Source organism: Sturnus vulgaris, chromosome 3, assembly GCF_052056855.1.
Source record: "Sturnus vulgaris isolate bStuVul1 chromosome 3, bStuVul1.hap1, whole genome shotgun sequence".
NCBI classification, from domain to species: domain Eukaryota; kingdom Metazoa; phylum Chordata; class Aves; order Passeriformes; family Sturnidae; genus Sturnus; species Sturnus vulgaris.
This window is the reverse complement of record NC_142245.1, coordinates 66,112,363-66,134,686: the sequence shown is the minus strand read 5'-3', so window position 1 is coordinate 66,134,686 and position 22,324 is coordinate 66,112,363. Positions and strand designations below refer to the sequence as shown.

General features: G+C 39.3%; 1 protein-coding gene across 1 annotated transcript in view; it reads right to left on the bottom strand.

Moving 5' to 3' along the window:
• MAN1A1 (mannosidase alpha class 1A member 1) overlaps positions 1 to 22,324 on the bottom strand; it is a 140,165-nt gene that overhangs the window by 19,679 nt on the left and 98,162 nt on the right. The window contains exons 6-8 of the mRNA XM_014876686.2: positions 10,423 to 10,546; positions 8,086 to 8,179; positions 2,084 to 2,199 (exon numbers count right to left, since the gene is read on the bottom strand). Coding sequence (XP_014732172.1) covers positions 2,084 to 2,199; positions 8,086 to 8,179; positions 10,423 to 10,546 — 334 coding nt within the window. The remainder of the gene's footprint in view (positions 1 to 2,083; positions 2,200 to 8,085; positions 8,180 to 10,422; positions 10,547 to 22,324) is intronic.

Below are 22,324 nucleotides of genomic sequence, written 5' to 3'. Positions count from 1 at the left end.
AGTTTGAGCACTTAAATCAGCTTTAATTTAGATAAGTATTGGATCGATAGCAATGAAGGCAGTATCAGGATGGATTTCAAATCAGGATAGTTACTCCAATGAAGAACCTGGAATCTCAGTGGGGCCCAATCATCCTGCAGTTTCTGTGAGGCTGAAACTTTGCTGCTGCTTTCTGAACAAGCTACTTTACAACATCAAGCTGCAACTCCTAATGCTGCATGTGCACCCCTAGCTATGGTACAGCTGCACCTCAGTACAAAAAACAGACAACGGGAATGCCATCGACCAGAAAATACTGGAATAGCAACAGCCAGCAGCATAAGGAAATCTGTTTTTAGTCAGGTCCTCTCAAACACTAGCAGTGGTCAGACTGCTTCTGAGCTAGTACTACTGAAAAATATTAAGAAAATAGGTACTTTAAATACCTAAATACTCATATGCAGTAGAGCTGAGAGCCTGTCATTGATACTGTCACATTCAGTGATGCTGCTGAACGGGTGATTCTGCTCCTGCAGCTGAAATCCGAGCAGGGAGAACTGGTCTTGTAAAGTGGGGGGCTGTCACCACCTCTGCTCCCTGCACCTCAGTAAAATCCTGATGTTTTTAAACGAGTGGAAGAAGATGGCTAGAAGCAGCTTTGTGGTGCTTCAAAATGTTTTCCATGGTAAGATGAATTGATAATTTCACACACTTTGTTCTCTCTGTTTGGCTGCCGACCCAATGGCTGAGCTATTAAAACAGCACTGTTCTTATGTTATAGCCTCAAATGCACTCAAACCTAATTTAAGATCCACCTTTTGCTCTGAAGTTGAAACCACACTAGCAGTGAAAATGAGGCAGACTGCATCCAAATCAGCACTTACACAATTAAAGGCAGGATTTCCTTAGCAGAGGATACTTGGTCGTCAAATTTACAACCACCAGAGATCACACCCTCCCTCAGATCTTCACACTTGACTTTCCTCTCTAATGAAAAAAACCATGGTTGCAATAAGCAACCATGGTTGTTATTCTTTTTTATGCCACCACTTTTTGTGTATGGGAAGTAAAAGGAGACTTATGACTTCCCTAGGGACAGTGTGTTTCCAGATATATGAAAGAATAAGCAGATATTGCTTAGCATCTCAAAGCCTTGTCTATAGAGGCACTGTAGATACACACAGTTAATAAGAGATAAAAGTTCTGGCCCTAGACAGCTTCCAGTCAAAACAGATGAAAGGATGGGGAAAAAAAAGAAGTAATATTACCTCTTTTTTAATATATATCTATACATATGAAAGCAAAGAGTTGAGAAAATAGGTCATTTGCCCAGGACTGGAAGGAAAGCCTGTAAATATGAATCGAAACAGAATACTTCCCAAGTCTCAATCTGGTGTCACAAACCCAGTATTTCTCCCAAAACAGCATATTAAGGAAATATAATAAATAACAAGGCAAAGTTCAGACCAGCAGGATCATAAATAGAATATCGTACAGAAATGTAAATATGAACAGTCCTGATTTTATAAAACTTTCTCTTGTGTCCAGTTGTGCTGTTTCACAGAAGCTGACAAATGCATGCTCTTATACCAAAACGTAATTGTGAAACAACAGCTCTATTTTTGTTTCTAATTATCTACCATAACACATTGATCCATGTATGGACCACAGTCAAACACTTTTTATGGCTGAAACACATGAGAAAATTGCACACAAGAGAGGAATTCCATTCTGGACATAAAGGAAAAGGACAAAACTAATATATATCTAGAAAAGACTCAGGAAAAAGAGTTGAACGTCTATCTCAGAGCTACTTATAGATGCATTTTTTGTTGCTTATTTTGTACTTTTCTCCTCCAGAGACAATTGACTATATTGCAGTAAAAGAAAAAAATACTTCAAAATACTCCCCTTTCCTGCAGTATCTGTATTCCTCTATCACTTCTATTTGAAGAAGTCTTTTTTAAAACAGAAACTAATTCTTTAAAAAAACACCCTGTGGTAGCAAATACATAAATCTCTCATATTGTCCTCAGAGTCTGTCTCTTTAGGATTATTATAGATTAGATTATTATGGAAAGGAAGATTTAAATGTCTTATTTACCTGAACAGCATCATAATACATTTTCTTGCCGTCTTCATCTGTCTTGTCTGACATCAGCCATGCCTTGAGCAGATATTCATAAAAGCTATCCCCAAGCCCTCCAATGGAGACATGATCTTAATAGGGAAGAAAGAGATTGAACAGCAATTTCATCTTCAGCCAGGACAATAAGATACAATTACAGTTTGAAGCAGTGTATTTAATTATTTATTTCTACAACATCTTTAATAAACATAAGCCTGGAACCTCAGGAAAAACTTTACTGGTATGTACAGTGAATTATTTCTTTTATTGCTATATTTTTAATCTAGCTAAAACGCCATAGTTATTTAATATCCACAATGTGCTGCAGGACATCATGGCAAAGAAAAAACAATTTATATGTGTCCATTCTAATTCATGAAGTCTATTCTATACAAAACCGTGTCAAACTAACTTTTTTTATTCTAAAAAGGAAAAAAAGTAGAAAGTGTTCTCTGATTTGATAAAGGATTTCCCTTAATGTGCAGGCATTGCTCTTTTAGTCACTAACTTTCCATTTAAGTCACTTCATAAAAAAGGCTTTTAGCTCCTTACTGCAGAGTTGAATTTCAGGTTATTTAGTGGTATTTCAAAATGCTGAGCAATATGTTTAAAAATAATACTACATTTTGGAACATCTGACTGGTCTCAAAACTCAGCAGTGGTTTGGAAGGTAAAAAAAGGACTTTACCACATCTACAGTTGCTGAATTCTGCCCTATGCTTACTATGTGAAACAATCTGATACTATAGATGCTGTGATTATTTAACTGCACAATTTAGAACGTGACTCTGGAAACACCAATACCACACAAGCCAGACATTCAACATCAGTTGCACCAGTGATGGGAAATTTAGTGATGCTCTCAGCAGCTTGTACAAGATTGCACCCACTTACTGTCCAGGAACCTAAAAGATTCTTAGCAAAAGTTTGATGGGTTATCATGATTTCAGCATAGATCCCCTAAATACATGAAATACTACAAGTATATATGCATGTAAAGTGTATTTCTAAGCTCCATTAAGTTGTGTAGCTAGAGGTTTGCTTTTGAAACCTGTTGCTGCCTGGTATAATTAAGTGATTTGGCATTTATCGAGTCTTCAGTGAAAAATTTCAAAGTGCTTTACCAGGACTACTCATCTATAACTGTCAATTTTACAGCAAAGGAGGGATCTGCTAATTCCACTCAAGAAATCTAGGATGGAGATGTCATTACACAGATCACACAACAAGTCCCTGAGTCATACCGCAAAATTCTGGCCATGAGAAAACAAAAAATAAACCTGCATGGGATGATCCAGACTCATAAAGTGAGATGCAGAAGGATTAGTGATACTGAGCTCACACTTTCCAACACCTGACTCTGATCTTAGCTTCAAAGTTATGCCCTTGTTGGTAAAATTCAAAGGAACAGAGAGAATTTATTTTTACACCCCTTCGTATCTTCTCTCCATGGGAAGCCTCCTTTCACCTTCCAGACAGGTTGCAAAGACATGCAAATGTAGAAGACAGATACTTGTCTATTCAAACTATATCAACAGTGTCCTTTTCCTCCACTACCCTGTGACATGCAAAAGCAAATTTAGTTTTCTGAATGCATCCTGTCCCTTTGCCTGCCAAATATATTGTACCATCAAACCTGGGTTTGAAATGGCTTTTTTTTTCCTCTCCAACCTCTTTTGAATGAGATATATTGAAATTCTGGAAAGACTATACCATTTTTAAAATTAAATGTTCATGATCCAAAAGGAGAAGAGGTTTCTTAAAACAATGGGAACATTTCCTGTGATCAAAGGCTGATCTTTGAACAGCAGCATTTAAATGACCTTTACAGTTTCCTAAATAAATTACCATAGAAACCTCTGACATTTGCAAACTAAATAGCACAAGCAGAGTTTCATCAATAATAAGCCCTGTTATTATATACATTATTGCAGTAGACAAATCCAATTGACGCATGCTGCAGCAAATCACTGTCAGTTTACTGTCAAAATAACAAGGCTAAATGAATTTACAGGAACAATGGCAGAGATCCATCAGTGGCCTTCACAGCAACAGCACTGCTAGTGTAGAAACATTCAGAAACCATTGTTCCCTCTCCACTTTATGTTTAAGAGAAAATATTTCTATCTTGTACCAGTTAAGGGTCTTGGTTGTTTGGTTTTTCCCTTCTCTTGTAATCACCTGAAAACAGCCTAGAAAAGCAATCTCAAATAATATATTTTTCAAGTCTCACATTCTGATCTTCTCTGTGGGGAAAAAATTAGTTAATCAGTGTTGGTGAATGGAGGCGACTGCTATGAAAGAGATATAACAAGATGGAACTTGTCTTTGCTGCTTCAGCATGCCAGGGACAGACCTGCATCAACATCTGCACCCATCATTCACAGGCACGGGAAGCTATTTATTTGTCAACACTATTGCCTGCTATTGGAAAACAAAGCTCGTGTAAGCTATAAATTTTTCTGTGCGCACCAACAAAAACTGGCATTTCGTGTGAATGAGGAGTGCTTAAGACACAATTATATTAAAAATATGGAAATAACAAAGGCATAAGACAGAATAAGTGTTTTGACTGCTTGAAAATATGTAAGGCAGAGCCACTAACTGCCTCAGCCACTAGAAAGATCTGCTCTCATGAAGCATGAAAAATCTGCTTCTGTGGCTAACAAGCCAAGAAAGGAGTTAACTGGATCTGTCTCACAGGTGCTGAGATTGCCTCTAATTAAATCCAGCACCTGCAGCTGTAGGAACAACCCTTCCAGGGGAGATTTTTATGTCTTGCAAAGCTGTGCTGAACCAACATGTGTTACAATTGGGCACACCTGTCAGATGTGTAAAGGGATGTCAGGGTTTATACCAACATGCAACCACAGTCCATGGTCATGCATGCTGAGCTGCCACAGGCCGTGTGGCACAGTGACCTGCAGGAAGCCTCACAGCATAGCAGACTAAGAAATGACAGGTGTACTTCTAATAAAGGGAAATGGGATGGGAAAATACAGCTGAGCAGCACAGCCTTTTTGGACACCATTTTAACTCAGAGTGACACAAAGCTTTCAAAAATAGATTTTAATCAATAAAATCACAGAAATCACAGAATGGGGCAGGTTGGAAGGAGTCACCATGGATCATCCAGTCCAACCTCCCTGCGCCAGCAGGGTTATCCTAGAGCACAGGATACTATCTGTGTCCAGATAGTTCTTGAATATCTCCAGTGAAGGACACTCCATGACCTCTCCCAGACAGAGGAGATTTGTTCCAGTGCTCTGCCACCTGCACAGAAGAGTTCTTCCTCATATTCAGGTAGAATTTTCTTTGCATCAGTTTCTTCCCGCTACATCTTGTCCTATTGCTTGGCAACCTGGAGAAGAGCCTGGTGCATCCTCTGACATCCTCTCTTCATATACTTAAGAGACATTGATAAGGCTCCCTCTCAGTTGTCTCTTCTCAATGCTGAACCAGCTCTCTCAGCCTTTCCTCAAAGGAGAGATGCTCCAGTCCCTAATCATCTTTGTCACCCTCTGATAGACCTGCTCCATCTGACAGACCTGTCTCTTGTACTGAGGAGCCCAGAACCCCAGAACTGGACACAGCACTTCAGTTGTGGCCTCAATAGGGCTTAGTAAAGAGGCAGGATCACCTCACTTGACATGCTGGGAATGCTCTTCCTAATGCAGCCCAGGATGCCATTGGCCTTCTTGGCCAAAAGGGTTCATGGCCACCTTGTTGTCCACTGGGATCACCAGGTCCTTCTCTGCAGAGCTGCTTTCAGCAGGCTGGCCTCCTGCATGTACAGGAGCCTGAGGTTATTATTCCTCAGGTACAGGACCCTGCATTTGTCTTTGTTGAGTTTCAGACAGTTCCTCTCTGCCCATCTCTCCAACCTGTTGAGGTCCTGCTGAAGGGCTGCACAGCACCCTGGAATATTGGCCATTCCAGGTTTGTGTCTTCAGATAACTTGCAGGGGAGGCATCTCCATCTGAGGAATTGATGGATAAGTTAAACAACACTGGGCCCAGTATTGACCTGTGGGGGCACCAGCAGTGACAGGCTTCCAACCAGACCTGTGCCACTGACTGTGACCCTCTGGGATCTGCTGGGATCAGCCAGGTCTCAATCCACCTCACTGTCCACTCATCCAGGCCACACTTCCTGGGTTTGCCTACGAGAATGTTGTGACAGTGTCAAAAGCCTTGCTAAACACAAGGTACACAATATTCACTGCTCTCCCCTCATCCATCCAGGTAGCTGCCACATCACAGAAGGCAATCAGGTTGGTCAAGCAGGATTTACCTTTAGTAAACCAATGCTGATTACTCTTGATCAACTTTCTGTCCTCCATATGGATAGAGATGGGCTTTAGAATGAGATTCTCCATCACCTTTCCAGGGACTGAGGTGAGAATGATGGGTCAGTAGTTCCCTGGGTCATCCTCCTTGCCCTTTTTGAAGACTGGGGTGACGTTTTGTTTTTTCCAGTCCTCAGGCACCTCTCCTGAACTCCACAACCTTTCAAAGATGATTGTGAGCAGCCTCACTAGGGTGCCTGTGAGCTCTCTCAGCATTTGTGGATGCATCCCATCAGGTCCCATGGACTTGTGGATACAAAGTTTGCCTAGATGTTCTCTAACCCAATCCTTTTTAACCAAGGGAAAGTCTTCCTTCCAACATTCCCTAACCCTGGGTGACCCCTCCAACCTGACGGGCCTTTGTGCACATTCTCATTTTTCTGGTCCTCAGATTCCAGGGCTTCATAACTAATGTATGAAGACACCCGGGAAGATGAGGTGTATTGGGAGGGAATTCTCCTGCCAGCCTGAGCAGAAACCTGTTTCTGCTCCCCTTCATCTTTAAGGTCCCTTACTTCTGCCTGGTGGAGAGTGGGTAGGGGACCCACCACTTCTCGTGAAGTGGATCGTGGGTGCATTTGTCTGAGGCATGGTAGAGAGCAGACACTTGCCTTTGCCTTTGTGAAAATTATCTATTCAGACTGTGGCCAGTCCCATAAGGAGTGCATAACCTCACTTCCCCCTTAACTACATCCTAAACAAACCCTTATATTAACAAACCTCTCCAGTCCTTTCCCTCTGTTGCACTGCCCAACCAGCTCACACACTGATAATCTACAGGACCAGCTAATCTGTCCATACCTTTTCAGACCATGACAGCACATCTTGCTTGTTTTGATTCAACAATATAAGGAAGAAAAAATAGAAAGACACTGAGTTGCATGAATAGGATGGTGGCAAGACTGAACCTAAGTAAGAAAAGTGGAAAAAACAGTAAGGTCCCTAGAATCATGATCATGCACACTGTGCAGACTTCAACATGTTGTGGAGATCAGGGTAGCAATGAACAACAAGAAAAGGCTCAGTCATCAGGAAGGGGCTAAGGAATTCAAGTAATTCAAGTATTTTACAGTCTTTCCCTTCTAATTTTGGTATCTTCAGTAATGGTTCCAAGTGCATTAATGCCATGACACATTCCTGTTCAGTGTGCTTCCTCAGTTGGTGGCATTACATTTCAACAGAAATCACAGCTGGCATTAACTGGAAAGACTTGTCTTATTACTTTTTTTTCCTTCAGTGGAGCCATACAACTCTGAAAACGTGGAATTTGATTCAGACAAGCTGATAATGTTTCCTTATACAGCTACTTCAGAGAGCACTTTAGATTTTCGAATAAGAGACTTCTGTAGTCCACAAATTCCTTTCCAAAGTCATACATATTCATACATTTCCCTGCTTCCACAAGTCATAGTGAAAGCTCAGAAAAAGCATATTAAAATACAGGAAGATTTTTACTTTTATATTCATAGTATTTTTTACATTCTATGGAAGCTCAGATATAAAGTGAGTTTCTATACATTATAAAAGTTCTTTTTATATAAAAAACACTCAACAGTGACTGAAAGAAGTTATCGACTGCAATGAGAACACTGATAGACAGGTCATAGTACCAAAGACTTCAGCTACTTACGCTGGCCCCACTGGCCACTGCTGGGATTCAGGTAGTTGGGGTAAAGGCCGTCTGGTTTATCCAGTCGATTTAGAACTTTTCGGATATTCATGACCTAGTGGAAGGTACAAAACACTGAGCACTTATCCATTTTCCCCACAAAATACAGGAGTGTAAATATGCCTAAAAATAACCCCCCTGATCGTATTCAACACACATATCCAAACACCTCTGTGCAATCATATGACTTTTGAACAAGCTGATATTATCATGCAAACAAGTTCCTGAAAACCTCTGGAGTTTCTGTGTCAATTGCCAGCCATGAAACAACACAACAGGAGCAAGCTCTGAAGTTCAGGACTTGCCATGCAGAGTATCCTCCTTCTCCACAGGATACTGAAATTCACTGAGGCTCTTTGCCTTAACTAAGCTCTGCTACACCAGCATTTGTATTCCTTGTATACCTAAATCGGAAACACTATTAAATATTAAGGTTATCACCCAGTTCAGACGTGGAAGTGAACTGTAAAGGAGTTTTGCCTGGGAAGGAGAGCATGGCTGGAACTGACTGAGCTTTACACAACCAGCTTGCCCAGCAGCAGGGACCCAGGCAGCCCTGAGCGCTCTGCCAGCACTGCTAAGGAGCTCACTACAAATGAGATGCCCGGGGAAACAATTACAGCCCAGATGCTCAGCAGCTGGAGCCATCCAGCAGCACAATCCACTGCAGAGCACATGAAATGAGTTACACTGAATTTTAGGATTCGCAGAAAAAGCAAATGTAGCAGCTTGGAAGAATGAGGATCCTGAGCACTGCAGGCCAGAAACTGTAACAAAAAGGTACTGACAGCTTCATTATAAACTCCTGAGTGCCTAGAGACCCAGTGAAGTAGCTACTGAAAAAGAAGATAAATTAACTTATACCAAGCTGCAGAAGGATTTCTGTTGTGGTATGCAAACTGCCTCCTGCATCTTGACACTACTCATTGCCCAAATGCAGGCTGCAATGAGTGCTAGACCTCAGTTAATGAGTTCTTCTATGAATACGTCCATGCAAAGCTTATTCCTGTGTTTCTTCTTCTTTATCAAGTGTACCAGCCCTGGAATGGTTTGCCTCTGAGGGCTTTGGAATTGCAATCTCTAAAGGGTTTTAAGAACAGCTTACATAAACAGATTTCCAGCATTTTGCAGCTAGAGCATGATGCCACTGTGTAGGAAAACCATGGGCTAGGATTTTTAAGATACACGCTTTCATTGTCTCTTAGTAGAACAGATGTTATGCATTAAATTACCATAAATGCCACAAGATAATTAACTTACGTTGTCAATTTGTTTCTGGCTATTCCTCAGTGCTGCCACTCCCTACCCATCCGCTCCCCCTCCTCAGTTCAAATTTAAGAGAAGCTGTCCTTAAATCTACCCCTAAATACAGGAAAATTGCTAGGAGTTTGCTCTACAAAATTTGTTCCAATGCAGACAATGGTACTGGAGCAAAGCCACTCAGTCCTTACCCAATAATAATTTTAGATTTGACTATTGCTTTTAGACTTACTGCTAAACATTTGGAGTCTCATCAATAATTAGATTATTAAGTCAATAATATCAGCTTTAGGTAACATGGGGCAGCTGCAGTAAGAATACAAAATCTAAACAAGTGTACATTTTAATTAGGAGATAAAATAAATGATAAAGTGTATTATAAAGAACAGGACTTGCTGGCTATTAGTATGTCAAAAAGCAAAGCAAAATTGTTCAGGTGGGAATTGAGGGAAGGAGGAGTTCTTTCTATGGCTCATGTAGATAAAAAAGTATCCAGAAATTATCAAATTTTGGAAGAATTATTATGCAGAACAACTATTTTGTCTAAGGATGTGACTTTTTTTCCTTCCCCAGAGATAGTTCAAAGTATATTTCTTAGAGGTCAGTGCAATGGAAGGGCTTTCTGACTTCACTGACAGCAGTGATATTATACAACATTTTGAAGAGTAAACTTGTGGAAATCACCATGGTGCTTTTCTTTCTCTAGACATCAGTTATTATCCCGAATATAATGTCAGGTTTTGTTTACACCCCATTAAGTAAGGAACTGAAGAAAGCTGTACAGTCTGATTGCTTAATGCGATACTAATTTAGAAGATAAACAGAAATTAAATGTTTTATGGGGCCATATACAAGAACATACATCAGAATAATTTTGGAAGAGACTTTTGACTTTTTAATACAAAAGCATGCCTAGGTGATTAGGGAAAATGTGACAAATTCTTACAGCTGAGGTAAATCCAAATTTCTCCCCATTCATATTAGTCTCTGAATATGTGATTTATCTTTTATAACATGATTTTGATAGAGCAGTCTAACCTTTTCAGCAAAGACAGGGTTTCCAGACAGGTGGCTCAAATGTACAAACTCCAGATGCAAAGTCCCAAATTCTGCCAAAATGCTGCTTCCACCAGAGGCCCATGGCCAATTTCGACCGATTCCACTAAGATGGGGTGAAGAGAAAGACAGAAAATAATCATGAGCATCTATAAGACAATGCTAATAAAATTAAATAGGCAGTAGCTATACCATTATCATGAGAAAATAATTAATCTGAAATGTACTTAATATGTATGTAAGGAGCCATGCTTCAGCAGCCTTCCACGATTTCACCACAGGACCTTGAATTACTTCAGTCCAGCTCTGCTTAGGCTTTACAGTTACTTCTTGCAACAACCCAATGCTTTAGCTCACAAATAGCTCCATTACACTTACCACTGCAAGAGTGTTTCATTGCAGCATATCATGTTTGAAGACATGACAAAAAAAAAGAGTATAAGAAAGCATTCTCATACTCCACCTGTTTTCCATGTACTTAACACAACACTCTCCAATTCTAACTCTAATTTCTACAGCGGAATTGTTTATTAGCTTAAATTAATGCACATATACAGAATAGGCTTTAAGTTACAAGTATTGCATACAGCATATCCTTCTTAATATATGAAACTTTAATAGTAAGTAATAGGATAAGTATGTATTTTCTGTCTAGGAACTCCTACCAAGATGAGTAACTGCAGTTTTAATTACGACCTAAAGATACTTCACACCAAAATTAATCTTAGGATTTGTGTTGAGAATAGAGAAAAGCACATTTATTGCTAAATCCCCACTAGAAACTAATGCTGGTTGAGAATCAGGATGTCAAGTCTACTAAAGTTTCATTACAAAAAGGTGCTGGTTTTTTTCCCCTTGAGATTTCCAGCAGCAATATTCAGAAAAAAAACCTTCAAATTAAAGTTAGCCAGTGTTCCAGAGCATCTAGGTGAATAATGACATATTAGATTGGCATATTATTAGGATGAATGTTACAAATAAATACATTTATTAGGTACTGGAACATCTTCCACATTTCTGAGCTGTAAACAGCATTAAACACAAACACATCCATATATAAATAAAATTTTAATTTTACTTTTACACATAAGCAGTCACTACCGTCATCAATTAGCAGTTGCATCACCATGAAAATATAATATTCTTCCTGAGTTAAAATGTGACTTAAAACACCCCAAACCAGCAAAAAAATCCAATAAATCATGATGGAAGTTCCCAGATACATTAAAATATTCTCTTCAAAAGATCATATGTAACTGAAGCTTAACCAATACATGGAAATTAAGACTCCATTAAGTCAATCTCCCTGCTAGCTATATTAGCATGGTATTTTGAGACTTCTGCCAGACACACAAAATAAAACCAAGCCATTAAACTTAAAAAGCAGAGAAAAGGACAGAGAGCACAAAGGAAAGACATCTGATGAGGCTCCCCTGATTGACCATGAAGGTGCAAGAGGCTGGGACACATGTAAGTCCTCTGATGTAAATATTTGCCCAGAAAGTGTTTCTAATCCTCATAGCTGCAGACCAAAATCAGTGACACAATGAAATCAGGGTACTGCAAAGATGCACACAATCCCAGTTTGATGGTATTTGTGCGACTGAAATAGAACACAAGTTTTAGGGTATCTTAATATCTCATTTTAAGATCTATCTTACAAAGATTAGAGTACTTTTTACAGAGTGAAGAGACCACACCACAAGCTGTCCACACTTCAATCTACAGTGGCTTGGAATTTTTTTTTAATGTTAACATAAAAGCATCAGATATTACAGAAAATAGGATCAAGGTGAGTACTGCAGACAACATGTCTGGAAACCTCTTCTCTGCAGTCTGAAGAACTTACAGACTGGTTATTCACCCAAGAACAGACCCCATCTCTGGAACACACTATCTCAAGTGCTAACTGTGACTTCGACATGGAAATATTTTATCCAAATTATTTTTTCCAAATCACACAGATTAAAAGAGCTGACATAAAGTTCACAGGAAGAAAAAAAAATACCCTCAGAATTTCGAAAAGTTACCATGTTGTGGGACAAATGGAAAAAGTGCACATGCTTTTTTCTACCAAGTTGCTCAATCAATCTCCAAGTGAAAACATCAAGCTGTTCCTGCAGCAAGGCATCAACCAAAATTGACAGAAAATGTAATAGAGTTCCTACTTGCACTCTACTCCAGTGTCTGCCGATATCAACACAACCTGCCAGAACATTTTGATGTAGTGTGTTTTGTTAACAAGGAAAATTTCCAAACACAGCTGTCAAAAGGTTTTCTGCATGCAGCAATGTGTTTTGCCATGAGTGGAAGATTCTTCTTGTTTAAGATGGTTTGAAAAGTACAAAGTTGGATTCTTTGCTCTTAATGCAAAAAATAAGTAGAAATAAACATCTATGTTACATATTATGTATTATTTAATGTAGCTTTCATTTTTTTCAGTTGGCTCAGGTGGTTAGGAAAAAAGGCATCAACATATTTCTGGTAAATCTGCAAAATAACAAGGCTATGTGTTGGTTTAGCCTCAGATGTGAGCTCTGTCACTGAAAAGCTCATTTCAGTAAGTGGTAGGAACCAAGATTTGCACTTCAGACACTCAACTATTTTTCATGCAAGCTTCAGCTATGGTTGTCTGGGATTTTCTCATATTATACAGTGGTCTGGATTGAAAGGAAAGGGACAGTAAAAATCATCTGGTTCCAACCCCCCTGCCAGGGGCAGGGGCACCTTTCACAGGTTGCTCAAAGCCCTGTCCCACCTGGCCTTGAGCATTTAATGCCACAGCTTCTCTGGGCAGCCAATTCCAGTGTCTCCTCACCCCTACATAAAAAAAATTCTTCCTGTAATCTAAACCTAATCTCTTTTGGTTTGAAGCCATTCCTCCTTGTCCTATCGTGACCTGCCCTTGTCAAAAGTCCCTCTCAGCTCTCTTGCAGACCCCTTTAGGTACTGGAAGGCTGCTGTGAGTTCTCTCCAAACACTTCTCCAGGTTGAACAGCCCAATTCTCTCAGCCTGTCTTCATAGGAAGGGTGCTCCAGCCCTCTGATCATCTTCATAGGATATATTTCATCTTTGGGAGCAATGGAACAGGTAGGTTTTCTATATTCCCTCACACTAATTGGAACAGCCACAGTACTGCTTCTGATTCCATTTAATTCCATCCTTATTCTAAGGTGACAGTCCAGTGTGCATCATGTAGACAGTCTGCTCCTGAAGAGAGAGACCAGGAAATACTCATCAAAGCTTTCAGCTTAAAGAATGTGAGAGATTTCACACTCTGATCATTTTTGATTGGGAAAGTAGACTTTGACTTTTGTTTAACAGTATCTTGGCTTAAAAAAAAAAAAAGGAAATTAAGAGGATGCTCTTTTTTCAGCCCTGCCCTCCCCACTCTCCAAATCCTAAATATTGTATACTTTTAAACAAAACAGAACTTTGGAAAGAGAGAACCTGAACAGAGCAAAGTAAACGGAAAAAGACATCTGTGTCAGGGATTATAAACAACAAGCACATTTATAAATTATTTGAGGTGCCCTAGAAAATAACATGCAATAAATAAATCTAACAGCTCATTAAATTTTAATAACTACGCATAGTAAAAGACTGATTTCTGCCCATGCATGAGATAACATAACCAATGCTCCCAACTCAGATATTTTTCAAGCTCTTCACCATTATCATTATCAGGGTAAACAAACATTTCTGTAAAGTTAAAAAAAGAGCAATGTAAAGTATCTATTTACTCTTCAGCCATAAAGTCAATGCTGGCTATCGCATTACTCTTCAGATATAAAGTTATGCACTGGCTTCCTGAAGTCTTGAGATGCAAACCTGAGTTTCTGGTGAAAGGTTTTATTTCTACTCCCAAGTTTTAGCAAACCTACATATTGTTGCAAGTTCCTACAAGTTTTTTTGTTTTTTTTGTCTGGGGGTGCCCATTACTGAAAGCAAGAAACAACAGCAGCAATCTGAACCCAAAGAATGATATGGGCATTTGGGGGATTCTCAAAAGGTGGTTTATGAATCTGTCAAACTTAAGTGCAGATCATTCCTCTCAGTCAAAGCAAAATCTGTAAAGCACTGAAAACCTTTTTGCATCTCATTTTCACTCAGTTTAATAGTTTAATGTCACAAATATTTTGTAAGCTGACAAATGCAGGTTTCAGAAAGAGACGGAGGACAGCAAAGGGGTCCAGGTATGATACTTTTTATATTGTTGCATTCCTTTGTCTTGCTTTCTTTTTGTAATTTACTTTGCCACTGAATTCTTCAGTTTCTCTTATGTATCAACATAAGAAATTACTCACTACAACTTTATTAAGTGTCAGTCGTACTGACATCAGATTTAGAAACAAGACTCCTACTATAAACTTTAAGAAGGAAAGAGGGAAGGAAATGCACTACTCAAACTACTTCGAAGATTCAGAAGAGAACTAAAATAATTTCAGTTTAGAGGGCACTATTTTAACTTAAATCATTGTGTCTAAAATTCTGTATTTTACACTGCATAAAACACGCAAAAAATTTCTGTAACATATTCATAGAACTTTAGGACTTATTAAAACTTTCATTATGTAAATAAGACAAATTTGAAGTAAGGAACTAATCAGGGAAGTATAATATTTTGGTTTATAATATTTCTCACTGATTTTATAAATTTTGTTTCTGAACACTGAGTGCCACAGAATCTGAAAATTAGTGCTTTTGTAATTCTACAGTCATTAAACGTGATCCTGATTGACCTGGGCTGCTGGTAACTCAATTCAGTATTTTTCCAGCAGACCATTGTTGGTCCATCTGTACATAAGAACAGAAAGTATGAGATCACTAAGTCTTCTGAAATGTACAGAGTGTACCAGGAGAGAACCACAGAGGAAATATAAATATTCAAAGGTTGCTTTTTTTAAAATCACTGAAATTCAGAAGCACAACCATATTTAAAAGAGTTTTCAAAAATTATACCACATCCCCAACATATATAAAGCAGCAGCTAATTTTCTACTGAAAGGAAAAGCAAATCCTCAGGGAAACTGCACAAATACTTCAAAGGGTCAAAACACTTATCAAAATTCTTGTCATCAGTGAGCAGAACTGTTTGTCTCCACAGACAACTTGTTTATTATACCCCAACCTTTCCTGGAGGATGCCAGGACAACTCCACAAGCTGGAGGCAGAGCAAGAAGTTGGAATTACAATATTTAATGCAAAATGCACCAGCACAACAGGACAGTCAGTATCCTCCTGCAGACTTAAGCCAGTAAAAAGGTGAAAGGCCAGAATAAAAGAGACACAGCAGCAACAATGTGAAGTGTCCAAGTACTGCTGTTGAGAAATGTTTTAGAATTAAATACGAAAATAAGTCCCAACAGTCTCTTTGGACTTTACTAATGCTGATTTTTTTCTGTAAGAAACTACCCTGTGATTGTGGGTGAAAATGTAAAATGAAAACCCTGAGAAGGGTCCACTGAAATTCACCAGACCTGGAGCATGCAGCTTGTGCCTGGTACTTCCAAGGATGCTGAAGGGCCAAGGAAGATCTGCCTGGAAAATACAGCTTGTAACTGGAATTGGTTAGGTTTAATCCTGTTTTAAGAGGATTTCTGCAGGAGCAGAATGCTGCCCAGCCCAGTCCTCAGAACTGGCTTATGTTCCTGCACACCACCAGCTCAGACACCCAGGAGAGAGAGGGACCTTCCCAAATGGAGGTCGAGAGACAGGCAGAGGGTGTTGCAATGGGCACACAAACTTCTCTGCAGCTTTCCCCTCCCAGCAGCCCAGGATGCACTTTATGTTTCTCCTTGAGTCTCAACCCCCAAGCAGACATGCCTTGAAAACAGAAGTAATGTAGAATTATAAGTTTTTTTTTTTGTCAAAGAAAACCACAAATCATCCCCCACTTTTTTTCCCGAAAGGAAGCCCGTGGTCCCCAGACAATTTTGAAAGCATAATATGATTGCTTTTCCATGTTTTAGTCTTCAAATTATGACCACATGCCATTTGGCTGCACAGCTGAAACCCCACACTGTAATTCAGCAGACACACTGTGTGCCAGCTACAGGTCTGACCACGGGAGAAGGTGGGGAAATGTGAGAGCACTGCAACTCCAGCAAGGGTACTCATAGAAATTAATCTCTTTGGGGCTCCCCTGATAATAAGTACAGGGAGATAACAGAATTAAATCACTTCACAGAGGAGATTAAACTGAAGATGGAGTCTTTCTTGTTACAGAGTAAACCCATGGAGACCAGTCTCCTACAGTTACCCCATGCCAGGTGCCCAAATCTCAAAATTTCAATTAGCTTCACAGGTACCAGATGGGTTTTTTAACTCTCTACAGGCTAATACACATAAGAAAAGGTAGGACTGGAGATAAACACTCTGTAATGTTATATTTTAAAGTCTTTAATTACATAAAAAGTATTTTCCTAGCTCACAATTTATCTTTAATGATTTTTTTAGGAACTAGATGATTTTTAAGGTCTGTTCCAATACAAACCATTCTACAATTTTATATTTCAATCAAATTAGAACAATCTCCAAGGGCACAGTCCATTTTGGCAGAATTGCTCATTATTTAATTAATATCCCTTCCAACCTTACCCATACTGTGATCCCCTGCAAAAGGGAGACAAATGGCAGCAAAAAGGATGATTCTCAGAGGCCACTTTCACAGAGTATCTAATGTTTCATGCATTATTTAGGATTGCCACATCTGAAAATACTTTCATAAGAGTAATTTTTTGGATTGTCCTGAATGGAACCATTTGTCAGTGTGTCACAAAAAAAAAAAAAAAAAAAAAAAAAAAAAAAAAAAAAAAAAAAAAAAAGAAGAATGGCTTCTTTTCCCAGAAACCAATGCTGATCATTAGACACACATTTCTTCCTAACAACTTGCTGAGAGGCTAAATCCAATACCACAGACCACACTGGGGGAGTTAAAGGATAATCTGCTGTTCATACTTCTTAGAAGAGGTTCCCTTCAAACTCCTGTGCTACATCTTTCTTCTTTTAGTAGTGCAGCTAACTAAGAATGCTAATAAATTATGCTGTATGATTTGAGTTTTAATTAGAGATTCATATTTTAAAGCAAAATTAAAAACAAACTCAACTATGAGCACACAGGAGACGCTTGCTTAAAGATTCAATAACTCTATTTGATAAATTAAATGCTAAAAAGATTTTTTTAAAAAATTACCTCTTTCTCCCCCACCCCCAAAAGTACAATGTCTTCACAAGCACTGAAACTGATGATTTATTTGTTAATACTTCAGAAATATTTAATGTGTTTTTGTTCTCCCCCTAACCGGCAAATTATCTGTACCCATGTTTGAGAGTATAAAGAAAGGTGCAGAAATCCCAAGTTTGCACACGCCACTGGCCCTCACTCAACTTTTCCACCCAAATCTTGTGGCAGGAGCTGCCAAGGCAGGGTCAAACCAGGGAACTTGTGACAGGACTAGCACAGTAATTGTGTATTTCTAGCCCCAGCAGCAAGTGTGAATATCTTCCCATCCAACCTCCAGTAAATGACAGTTAGCTTTTTGCAAGCCTAAGCGGTCCCAGAATCACCCAAGGCATCTGGACTCCTGCTGGACCTCTGACTTCTCCACAGTATCCCTTCTCTGAGACAGGGAAATGATGATAATCTGGTCAAGCACCTCTCATTCACTGTCTTGACAGCTGGAGACAGCTGAAAAAGAAACTGAAAATCAGCTAGCTAGCCTGCAGGCTAGTTTTTGATGTCTGTTTCGTTCCTCTTTGTAAGGAGGACCATGTAGGCAAATTCTAACAGCTGGTTAGTTTTTCAGCTGTGACAGTAAATGTGTTAACTACTGCCCTTGCCTAACCACTGCCCAGCTGGCAGCTTCCTGCTCAGCCCAGCTGCCCTCTCTGCATCTGACTGATATCAGCTCTTACCTGGAAACATGATCTTTAGGGATGATGACTTAGCAGGAGGAGGCAGACAGTGAATTAGCACCATCAGCAACCTCAGGAGAAAGACCAGCACAAGTGGTTACTCAATTTTATGGGACGGTAGGGAATAAAAAAGATTTTTACATATATCTGCAATGTCAGACAAACAAAACATGAATGTTTTTTACTGCAACAAGTGAGATAATGAAGAGGTATAACCTCAGGAGCTATTAGTTTGAGAACATTAATTTTGTCTATTTGCCCATTCACATGCAGTGACAGCATTAATATATGCTGATCTCCCGGCCACTTCAGTGATGCCAGTGCAGGGGATGGATCCATTTATATTGGACGCACATGCACATCATCATCAGATTGGTGTGGCTAACTCTTCTTCATTTGAGAAACTACCAGCACAGCCCCCAAAAGATGCTAATATGAAACAGACTTTAAAACAAGATCCCTGCTTTTCTCCATGAAGTTCATCAGGTCCTTCAAAAGCAATGTTTACAGTTACTTTTTCCAAGAAGAAAAGTTACCCTTCTCCCAGCATTTTTGCCTTTTATCTTTATAAGGAAACATACCCAGAGACCTCTAAAGCTGCCCTAGAATGGTCACTGGCTCTTTGTTGTACTTTCAGGCAAAAGGGTTAAAATGTTCAAATGTTATCCAGTGGACTGATCTTCACCAAGCTGACTGGCCAACAGGCAATTTCTCTTGAAAACTGAAAAGAACAGCAACAGAGACTGAAAAGCACTATTAATGTAAAAACAGAAAGTGAGCAGCAGGTACATGAAGTACAGAATTTCCAGTAGCAATCTGTGCTATGGCCTCTGCCAGGATAATTCCCCACCTCCCTAAAGGATCAGTCAGCAGTGGCAGACACAGGGAAGGCAAGAAAGTTCTGTCTGCTCTGAGTCCAAGTCATTCTTCATGAAATATTCTCTGTGGTGAAAGGTATGCTCATGATTAGGTCAGAGTAGTGATAGCTCCTGGGGAACACTTATGTGAGAGGGTACTACAGTGAATGGAAACAGCAGACATGGAGCAGGAGGAGCCAAGACCCAGGTGGAGACCAAAATGCCAGAGAGAACCAAGGCAAAGAGGAAAGAATCTCATCTGCCTCTGGAGAGCAGCAGAGAATAAGCAAAGGCCAGGGAAATTGCCTTTGGGAAGACCATGCTTTACTGCATGCATTGAAGTCTGACAGTTGCTGAGAATAAAAATAAATCACCTCCTCCAAGGGCTCCAAAAATGACCAGATACCATCGTGTATTCCTTTTGTGGTCTGATACATGGTTTTTGGACATTTGGATCTAGTTATACTGTGTCTATTGATGCTTAAAATAATCAGAGTATCTTATTTTTACAAAACAGTCCATCCAGACTGTTGGGCTGCTTTGTTTACATAAAATTCCTGTAACATTTCTCTGTGGAAAAAGACTGAATTTCTTTAGGATTTTACAGGCAGGGTTTGTACAACCCTTTCCTTATGGCTGTCTGCCCTGTGACACTTCTCACATTACTGGTGCTCTAAAGGGGCATCAAAGCTTGTGCAATTGGCACTCCGTGGCAAACCAAGAGACCACTAAGCTCACGTTTACATGCCCACATGGAGAAAGGGAGAGACAATTAGTAGTCAGTCATTACATGATCTGAAATATCAGTGACACATGTCAAGTGTTTAAAGGTAATTTTCAGTGTCACCATCTAAAACTGTACTTGTTACCATAATAATTTCTGATAAAAGTTATCTGAGCACAGCACAGACCTACATGTCTCCCACAACACACTAATGAATAAACTAAACAATTCGTGCTTCCTATTACTTGATATACTGAGGTTTAATTAATCAATTCCAAAGGCTAAAAAAGCAAGAGGGAATAGAACACAACGGAGCAACGCCAGAGATAATAAGTACTAGCATGGACTACTTTTAATCAGGTCCCCAAAGAGAAGTGAAAATAACAGGAAATGAAAGTAATGAATGGAATTTCACAGTTCTGCCATCCATGTGATAAGTTAAGACAGAATAAAAGAAGGTGGTATTAGAATGAAATTCCCTACTGTAGCAAGTGGTGTACTGACAGTCAAAAACCTTACAAAACTAAACCCAAAGAAAAATCATACTAAACAAAGCAAGAAAAATTAACTCCTGCTTCTGAGAAGCAGATTGACTGGGCAGGAAAATAATTAAGAATTTTGGTAGACTCTATGAGAAACAGCATTTATCTCTGTTCTTGTCCTCTCTACCATGCCTTTTAATACTAAAAGAAAAACTAACTGTGTAAGTTTGAAGCTTATTTTAGAACTTCACATTTCACATTAAGATTGCTTGGTGCCTTAAAACCACTGTAGCCATGGCATTTGGCACTTTTGGTATACTTTAATCAGTACATCCCTCTCTAAGACTCTGCTCCCAGTTCTACATCACTTTTCCAACATTTAGCTTTCAGGTTTCCTTTTTTTTTTTCTCCTGAGGATTTGCTATCAATCCCCCCTCCACCCTGATTAGTTCATTAACTTCTTCAGTTAGTTTCTATCCCACATCAGATTTCCTTTACTAGTAACTGATGTTCAAGTTTCATTAAATTGTTCTTTTTGCTATATCAGTTGCATTGTCCAAGTGCAAAGAAATATTATTAACTTCCTCTGTCTGTAAAATTCATTATGAGGATGAGTGTTGAGCAGTTTGCATTTTCAGGTAAGTAACATAGAAATAGGGTGGAGAATTGGTGCTAAACCCAGAACTTCCCTATTTCTTATTTTTCTTCTTGATGTGTTTGTTGGACCCTTTTTTTTGGCTGCTCTGTTCTTTTCTGGTTCCACAACTCTGCTCTTGCTCTCCCAGTCAAACTCCTTGTGATGAGACATTCTTGCTTTTACTGCCAGTCACTGGAGATCAAGTTGTCTCCACACATCCTCAAGTGAAAGCAGCAAGATGTGTTTGTCTGGTGGAGATCCTGCAACAGCAGTCCCCTCTAATTCAAGCTAAGGACACTCACAGCACAATCAAGAATATTAATGTACTAAAACATTGTGAAAACAATGTTTTGTCTATCAGAAGGGCTGTATCAGTTTTTCAAGAAAAGCCACTACTGATGATCTGGACAGGACAAACTCCCAGTACTTGGTCTTTTCAGTCTGATGAGGAAGCACTAAAGCATGGATGGCAAGTGACAGTTATATGTAATTTTTCTGCCTCTAATTTCCACCTTCCCACTTCCTAGCACTAATTTTTCAATACCCTAAATAATCCTAATCTCAGTCTCAGTCACTTAAAATATATCTGTTATCACTCTTGTCTATACATAGATATATTCATAGCTCATATTCATTCCTTATCATTAAATGGTAAATCTAAAAAGTGGATTTCATCTTTTTCTTCTCTGAACTCAATTAGCTCGTATTAGCTTCTTGTGTCACAAAAATATTTTATGTGGGTTCACAGTCATTCAGGTTAAAAAGTCTTTCAAAGCACCTAGTCACATTTATTGTGCTGGATGCCGCATGTGGTGCCATTAAATGCTTGAAACATAGAATCAAAATCATTACACTAACGGCATGGCACCGTTATTAAAAATAATGGGCTGACAAGCTGCAAAGGTCTGCTTCAAGCCGTTTTGTAGTTACCAGTCATTGCAAGGAGCCTGCGTCAAAGCCTTGCTGACTGACAGTCAATTATTTCTCCTTCTAATACAGCTGCTGGATCAACAGTGGTTTCAGATACTGGACAGCTTGTCACAGGACTTGCAGCTGTGATATTCATCAGATATTAACATTAACTTAACAAATGCAGTAAATTACACTTGCATATGCAGGTATGTGTATCAATCTAAACATGTACAATACAGAGACACCACTGTTGTTGAGGGAAACCTCTCTTCAATATCTGCTGTCACAGATGCTGTGACAGCTGTATGAAACTCTACTGAAATGGCATTCTGGTTCACTGAAAGGGACAGCTTC